We start from the raw sequence: 8,303 nt of genomic DNA, 5'->3' as shown, positions 1-8,303 counted from the left end.
CTTTATGGTCAGCGGGAAGCCACTCCTAATCCTCTTGACTAGACCAAAAATCTAATGACCAGGCCTCAATAACAAACACTACTTAAAGAAGGTACCCGGCAAATAGCACCATGCAATGGGAGTGTTTCTCAGCGGCAGGGATTGGGGAACATATGGGGTTCTGGATTAAAAATGTATTTAAAACACAGGACCAGTCACACAGCCCAGGCAACCAAGTCACTGCACTCAACTTTTATATGGTGAAATTGTAAACTATTTTCATATCAAGCCACCTTTGATGAAGGGTACAGTAACCATCCCCCACACACAAAACACAACAGGCCAGGGACACAAAATGGTGCCTTGGTATGTCCCATGAGATGGCTGCCATTTAGGTTTAGACAACCTGAAGAAAATAAAAACCACAGACATTTGACAATAAATATCAAAAAGCTACATAGTGGTTAGTCTTTCACTACATTTGTTCCCCCCCCCCCATCACTGGTAGAATTCCTGAAGCATAATTATTCCTTCTGAAAGGACTTATTTACTGAATGTTATGTCAGGTGACTTTGCAAAGGTTGTGTTGTCCATTACTTTGTACACCACCACCTAGCTAGTGTAATGTTCCTTGATTAAGGTGTAACTCATCATTCCACCACGTTTCATAAGTGGTGAAAGCCATCAAGGTAGTAAGGTTCATCTGAGGCAGTCATGTTAAAACCAAACCATTTATTGCAGTTTCATAAGATTGTATTTACATACTTGTATGGCCATGATGATGCAGGAAACTAATCACCTAGAAAAGGTATTCATAACATCACATCTAGTCATTATTCCAGATATTGAGCAGTCATGTTTTTGAGACATGCAGTACTATGCCAAGCTGAGACTGGAACATCAACCCAGGTTGATGGACTTTACTGCGTGCAGAACAAGCTGCGGGCATTTCTGGCTCACAAATCAGTTGAACTGCTACAGTGACACGAACTCTTGAAAGCATTAGCCGCAACGAAATACTGAGACAATAGGTGGGTTATGTATCACCTTTACTCGGAAAGTTAAAGCATATGAGGAAGTGGCCATGAGTATTTACATGTATGCACGATGGGAGTACACAAACACCAAGGCACTGAGCTGAATATTCATTTTCAGTGTAAAGTGCTTTGAGGCTCGGGAGGGGAAAGTATAAAATTGAGATACAAATTACAAATCAGCATCCAACCTACTCGGATGATGCAAGTCCAACGCTAAAACAAAAACTGTACAAAACAGAAAAATATTCATTCTTGACCAACTCCTCTATTCAGCTTCTTTTTTCTTTTTCTTCTTTTTCTTCTCTGTCTGTGGCGTCTCTGGGGCCTCTTCAGCCTCCGGCTCCACATCCATAGCTTCACTCTTTCGTTTCTTTTTCTTCTTGGCCGGTGTGTCTCCATTCTCTTCTGCCAGGGCCTCTTCCTCCATTTTGACAACCTCATCAGCTGCCTTTTTCTTTTTCTTCTTTACCACAGCCTCTCCGTTCGCCTAGTGACACAAGTCATCAAAGTTCACACATTATCATTATATCGTTGCTCAACGGACTGCGTTAATTTTAGCATGTCTCAAATGTCATGTCTGACTCACTTCAGTGATCTGGCCCACGGTATGGGAACCAGCCAATGGTTCGGAGTCAAGTTATTCTAGCATGTTGTACACTAAGACAGGGCCACGTGGAAGGCTCAAATCTCAAATCAATACATGCAGTTCAGTTGTAGTTTTGAAGTCGGAAGCAGTACATACCTCCACTTTGCCATTGGCGTCTTCCACCTCGTCGTCTCCCGTGGAGAGGGATGCCAGCTTCTTCTCACGTTTCCTGCGTTTCTTCTCCTTTTTCTCCATTTTTATCTTAATCTGGGCCGCCTCTTCTCCAGCCTAGGAGGCCAAACAGGATGGTTACACACCCAACACCTCCAGGACAGTAGTCACTTACGACAGTACAAGTTCAGTGCTGCGTCAGGCTCATTAAATCAGTTAACCCCCATGTTTCAGTCGGGGAAAGTGTCGTCATCACGCGCAGCAGGACGGACAGAAAATGGGGCAGCTCACCTGTATCACAGCCTCTTTCATGACGTCCAGGTTCTTGCGAGGCGCCTCGCCCGTCTCGTAGAAGGACAAGCGCTCCTCCACCTGGTCGCGCAGCTTATCGCCAAACACACAGGTGGGCAACTCTGAGGGGGGAGTGGGAACACAGGATGCGTCAATACCACTATCAGCCAGCAGGGGGCTCCATAACAATAAGGCATTGCTCAGAATTTAACCAATCACCATCATCCACCTGCAAGTGGATTACTGTTGACGAAAAATATCAACATCATCGCAACGGATGCCAGAAAACAACCCGCGGATCAGCCATCCACTAACCAGAGAAGGCGTCGATTCGTGAGGCAATTGTGCACTTGTTGGCCAGGTAACGGGAGATGCGTCCTTTGTTTTTGGCAGCGGCGCGGCCAATGAAAGTCGAGTGGAATATCAGGCCGTACTTCGGGGTGTTGCCGCGGGTCTTCAGAGCCCTGTGAGGGAACGGACGTTTGCTCTCCAGTTAGAGTGAACCTAAATGTCTAGGCACTTCACACAGGGTCAGTCAGAAATATAATCTACCCCACGAAAATGTTGTGGGCACGGACTGTCGTGACCGTTCAAATTATGAGTCTTTTCCTGGAGCAGAAACCAGCTGTCACAGGCCAACACTAAAAACACACTGTAGAGTATGACAGTTATCTACCTCAGTGCCCTGGGTGGCTGCTCAGACTATGGGGGTGCGTAAGGGAGAGCGGGATCACTCTGAGGGGGGGTCACCCCCCAGTCACCCTGCTCTGCTCCGCCCCAGCCCTGCCATCACAGTAGCCACCAGTCTCCCCAGCAGGAAGGGGTTGCCCCAGTACCTGAACAGGGCTTTCTCAGCGCCCAGGATCTGCACAGTAGAGGCCGGATACTTGGCCAGATTGGTCAGGCTGCCGGCATGAGAGATCAGACGCGCTCCCACCTAGAAAAACAAAACAAGAGGGACATGTAAGAGGCGGACCAGAGATGGTTTCAGTTCACACCTGGGTGTGAAGGACAGTCAGCACCGATGAAGACTCAACATGCAGAGTTCAGGGGATTGACAGATTTGGTATGAACATCATTCAGTCCCGTCGCCACAGATCAGGTGGACTCGAGACCGCTACGCACCACATCCCCAATGAGGGCAGCGAGGTTGGGGGCCACCTGGCTCATCTTGGAGCGCAGGTACTCCTGAAGCTCCAGCCGGTAGGCAGCCAGGGACACCACACGGTTGGAGAACCTCTCGATGTTGATCAGATCAATGGGAGAGATGTCCATGCCTGTAGAAGCCACGGGGAACAAGATTAGCGGGCAGTTTGGACACCCGGGGCACGGGCGCCTACAAAACAGCCGGGGAGGAGCTCAACAGGACATTGTATCTCCCGACAGGATCCGCAGTGAGGATATGAGCCTTCACCACAGGTTTATGAGAGAACTATCATACTCTCCCCCCCTGTGTTGATCATGCAGGACATAGGAAAGTCCTGGATGGGCAAAAAGGGGGTTGGTTCTGCCAGCGTGATATTGGCGAGGGGGGAAGTAACTGACCCATGGAGCTGCGCGACGCCTCCAGGATGGCCTGGGCCTTGGCGCCATCCATCACCACCTCCTCCAGCGCCTCCAGGCTCTCCTCACTCAGCTCTTTTCTGTTGCCGATCAGCTGAGCCAGTCGGCAGTACGTGGAGTTGTCTGGCACGATCCGGATCAGCTCCGGGAAGTGGTAGCCATACCACTCACTGACAGGGGGGGGACAGACATGTTCAGTTGGGACTCCAGAACAACCCGGGTGAAAGAAGTCACCATTGACACAGAGCGACCGTCAGTACCAATGGAAGACTCCACACACAATTCAGAGGATTGACAGATTTGGTATGAACATCATTTGGTCCTATCAGCAACCGGCTCAAGTGGACCTCCATAGAGGCCTGTGTGACAGAGGCGGTACCTACCGCACACGCATGGAGAAGGTGTTGATGTCCTTATCCAGCTGGTCCAGGAGGGCGATCGACTGGATGATCATGTTGTCCGCTCTGTTGACATTGAACTTAACCTTTGCCCTTGAGTAGCTGTGGCCGAGACCCAGCTGGGCCTTGGACGCCGCCTGGGCCGTCAGCCCCTTCACCAGGGAGTGGAAGTGGAGGCGCACTCCTTCGGGGGAGAGATGGGAAAGCAGGGTGAGCACGCGGCGCCAGGGTCAGACCTGGTTCACTGGCCACAGCGGCTGTTCAGATTTTCAGTATAAGCCATCACGCAGGTCAGGGGTTAAGTGTCATAACATCACCACAGCCCAGCGGTCCCCAGCACCCAGTCACCACCAAGAGTCCTCACCTCTCAGTATCTCTGCAACCACTCCTCCCGTCTGTATGGACAGACCCAGCTCCTCCTGTAGGGCTGCTCCTATTTTGGCATCACTCACCCCCAGGGTGGCCTTTTTCTTACCCCCTATGGGCAGGTTGGTCTCCAGGAACAGTTTCAGGTCAGCGTGGACCACCCCTGAAATTAATTGGATAGAAGGGAAATGTAAAAACAGAAGTGATTTAGTGGTTTTGGAAAAACCTACTGACTAATGTCTCTAGGTATTAGAAACCTAGCCAGGCCCAGATGTTCAGGGTTGATTGGTTGGTTATCAGCACAGCCATTCAGTGGATTGACAGATTATGAAACATCACTACATCTGGGCAAGGACTACAAATAAATAAACCAACTCACCTTCTGATATGGCATTGATGTTTTCTAGAGCAGCCTGGGCAGACTTGAATGGGAAGAAAGCCGCCAGGCTCACCATACCATTGAATTTGCCAATGTTCAGAACACAGTCTTCAACCTGGTGAGAAGACGAACCAGTAACTACCACAATGTCCATATTTAAGCCATTCCAATTCCATACATGTGCTGTGGGTAAGGTGGGGGCAAGTCCCTCTAGCCACAAGAGCTCAACATTAAAGTGTATGTTTTAGTTAGCCAAGTACTAGGTTTCCATGTGAAATCTAACAGGATTTACTCAAGCCACTCAGTCAACACATATGGAAAACAATTCAATTCACAATTTCTCTTCTAAATTTGGTTAGCTGTTCAATTGGGAACAAAAAGTTTCTCATCAATGGAATTCAGACTTTGGCCAGAAGGGGCATGTGCTGATTTCAGGGTGCCATTTAAATAACTTCTGTCGACTAACAAACTCTATTTTTCTAAATTTTGTACACTAAAACACTTTATAAAAAAACAATAGCTTTGATTCACCAGTGACAGTCAGCTCTTGATACATTAATGATTATCAATTATGCAAAATTAGTATCAGTATCAATGATTCGAAACTAAAAATATCGGGTTATTCTTACTAGGCTAAAGCAGAAAATGTAACATATCTGTGGCCGGGTAATGATTCGTACCTGAGGCAAAAGCATACCAATCTCTTCCACCTCCTTGACTACGAACAGTGCATACCCTGCTGCATGCTCGAACAGCACGTGCAACAGCACCTGTGGAATAAGACATCCAGTTGGTAAGATAGTCACAAAAGATGAATCAGCCCGTTTTAGGATAATTAAAACGACTGTTTTATAATATACAAAGTTCCTGCTCTCCCGGGCTGGAGTATCCACGTGGTGTGATGTCGAGTGTTCAATTCAAGATGGAGACGATCAGCGAGAATGGGTCACATTTAATGGACAGCATATCCAAGTGGTATATGCAGTGGTTTTTGATAACTGTATATACATATTATTCTCAAAACAGCTTTTCCAAAATATTGCCGCGTAAAACGATTTCGTTTAACATATGTGCAATCCAGCATGTTGTTCTGTAAAACCACGTGGGCCCAATACCGAGTAATTTGGCTACGCACACTGTCTTAAAGTGAGTCAAATGTAACATACATATATTCGTTGAACGGTAATACCAAATACCTACTTGTGTTGAGGTTAAATACATTACAAATTTCCTCGTAAAGGAAAATGTCCTTTTGTAAATGTATTTTAGCCGAGAGAGGCCTACCCATGATCTGGTGAGCTAATCTCCTATCTTTCAGAATGCTAACGTTAGTTAGCGAAAGGCCAGATTTCCACTAAAACGCCAATTGCATGCAACGTTGGTATCATGTTTAATTGCATTAAATGAAGTCACCTAAGTTTTGTATTGTAATAAAGTAAAGGTCAACGTTCACCTTAAAATCGCATCCATGTGGCAAGTGAGTAAGCTAATTCGTGTTAGCGGGGGGGGGGGGGGTTAAGCGTTGCAAAATGTAAAAAATCTTGAAACAATCACGAAAATATATTTCTTTGCATAATAACTAATCAATAATGAAAAGACCAGAAACCAATATTAAAATCTTACCATGATTGCAAATTCTTTGCTGCGATACGATATGTGCGTCCGTTCCTTCGCTTCACAACCGTAAAAAGACTTCCCGAGGTTGTCGGAACGCAGCCCCTTGACTGAAATACTGTGGAGTCGACTTTGTATCGCGAGAATCAAGAGTTCCGCTTAGTTTCTTGAGCCACCTGATTGGTTAATGCCAATGATGAATTCAAAATAACCTATTCTCATCTATGCATGCTTAAAAAGCCTTTTTCCCTTGAAATCCCCTTAACCTGTTTTCTGATGGCCTGTATAGCATTCCATGAGGTTTAAAATGTGTCTTAAGGGCTGAACAATAATTTAATTTAGTTCTACAAATCCCTGTGTATAATCCCTGCTATGTCACCATTCATAAGCCTATTACACTCATACTGTATGTTTCTATAATATTCAATAATTCTACCAAATTGATTTGGAATTTGGTAAATACATTATTATGCATATTATTGCCATACCATATCTATAATGTTCAATACTACTACCCATATTGCTGCTAGTTTTCAGTACTGTTTTTAAACTGCTGCTAGTGCACTGTTTGTATATTATTGCTTTATTTTTTTGCTATATTTTAGCTTAAATATTATTATTATTAATTCTCACTATGTCGTTTTGGATGCCATGTCATAAGAATTTCATTGTGCATGATGACGCTGTGTTGTGCGGTGCATTTGACAAATTAACCTTGAATCTTGAAGCAAAGGCTGCTTTGTTTAACTTGCAGAACCACACAACCAGACAATTCAGATTACATACCTTAACTGTTCACCCAAAGAATTATAGTTACTATCACCGTGATAACCATGACATATGTTCACTTGATTGAAGCTCTGCACCTGCCCACTGACCATACGTTATATTCATAAATGGTCTAATGGTTTGTCGTTAGGTCTGGCTGGGCAATATGCCAGATCAACGGTTCAGCTTGTCCATAATGCTTCTTACAAGCTTGGCTGCTAGGAGGAAAAGGTCCTTGTCTCTGAGAAGTTCTTCTTCAGCAAAATGGGTTTAAAATCCTATTGTATTTTGAGTCTATGTCTCTAACAGGTCCCATCTTGGGCACACTTTAGCTCAGTTGCATCTTCCTCTCCTCGAGGACTGCTGTCCAACATATTGAGTCTGGAAGCTCATGTGGCGTGAACTTTTGCGGAACCAAAATAGCCATACTTAGGCCATGTTTTGAGAACAGCCTTCTCTCTTCATCCAGATGATTTCCGGGTTGGTCTGCTCTGTCTCCTGTCCTTCACCTTCCTGCAGAAATCCCCGATAACATTCAAGAGGCTCCATTGCAAGACAGTTTCTACCAGTGTCCAATCTATTTAATCACATTCCCATTTTCCAATTGTGATGTATTTTTCTAAATGAATAAAGATGAACCAATCCCATTTGCTCGGTTTCCTCATTTAGCTGCCCACGTTTAGACATGAAGTTGAAGAGTTTCCTCATGCTCAGATTCAACACTGTCAAAACTAGCTCACATCTCTGATCAGTCACTTCAAACTTAATGTACATTCACAGTCACAAGTATTATGTGCTGTAAAATAGCGCCCATTCCGACAAGGGTGACCTAACATTAAGGTTAGATGAACTGACGTTTAAAAAATACCACAGAATAATGGTTGATTGAATAGGAAACTAGCGAAGTGAAACAGCAAGGAGCAAGTTAAATGCCCTCCACAGTAACCTGTTACCAAGAAATACACCTATGTGCTGACGTTTGAAGCTGAGGTTTACAACACCAGGCCATAAACATCTCGGTTGACAGGATATCACGGAAGAATTGCACGTTTATTACTGGATAACTGAAGCTAATGTTAAAGACTGTTGACTGCCATTGGCCTTCATCAACATTTTCTCTGAAAATGTTACCTTTAATCAGAATTTAGGTT

The 8,303-nt window shown here is 45.0% G+C and overlaps 1 protein-coding gene and 1 non-coding gene across 2 annotated transcripts; both read right to left on the bottom strand.

The window, feature by feature from the left end:
- Positions 1 to 694: 694 nt before the first annotated feature.
- nop56 (NOP56 ribonucleoprotein homolog) lies at positions 695 to 6,504 on the bottom strand. The gene is made up of 12 exons (XM_010880852.3): positions 6,394 to 6,504; positions 5,451 to 5,540; positions 4,771 to 4,885; positions 4,390 to 4,554; positions 4,011 to 4,209; positions 3,610 to 3,797; positions 3,190 to 3,341; positions 2,901 to 3,001; positions 2,380 to 2,528; positions 2,065 to 2,186; positions 1,759 to 1,890; positions 695 to 1,503 (listed from the first exon to the last, which is right to left on the bottom strand). Exons 1-12 carry the CDS (start codon positions 6,394 to 6,396, stop codon positions 1,282 to 1,284), a joined length of 1,638 nt encoding a protein of 545 aa, XP_010879154.1. The 5' UTR covers positions 6,397 to 6,504; the 3' UTR covers positions 695 to 1,281.
- On the bottom strand, positions 1,969 to 2,034 carry LOC114828970. Its single transcript, XR_003777316.1, has one exon. It is a non-coding gene; the product is annotated as a small nucleolar RNA SNORD57 (small nucleolar RNA).
- Positions 6,505 to 8,303: the final 1,799 nt, after the last annotated feature.

The sequence above is a fragment of the Esox lucius genome, chromosome 17 (assembly GCF_011004845.1).
Source record: "Esox lucius isolate fEsoLuc1 chromosome 17, fEsoLuc1.pri, whole genome shotgun sequence".
Taxonomy (NCBI): Eukaryota; Metazoa; Chordata; class Actinopteri; order Esociformes; family Esocidae; genus Esox; species Esox lucius.
This window is presented reverse-complemented; position numbering and strand designations above follow the sequence as displayed.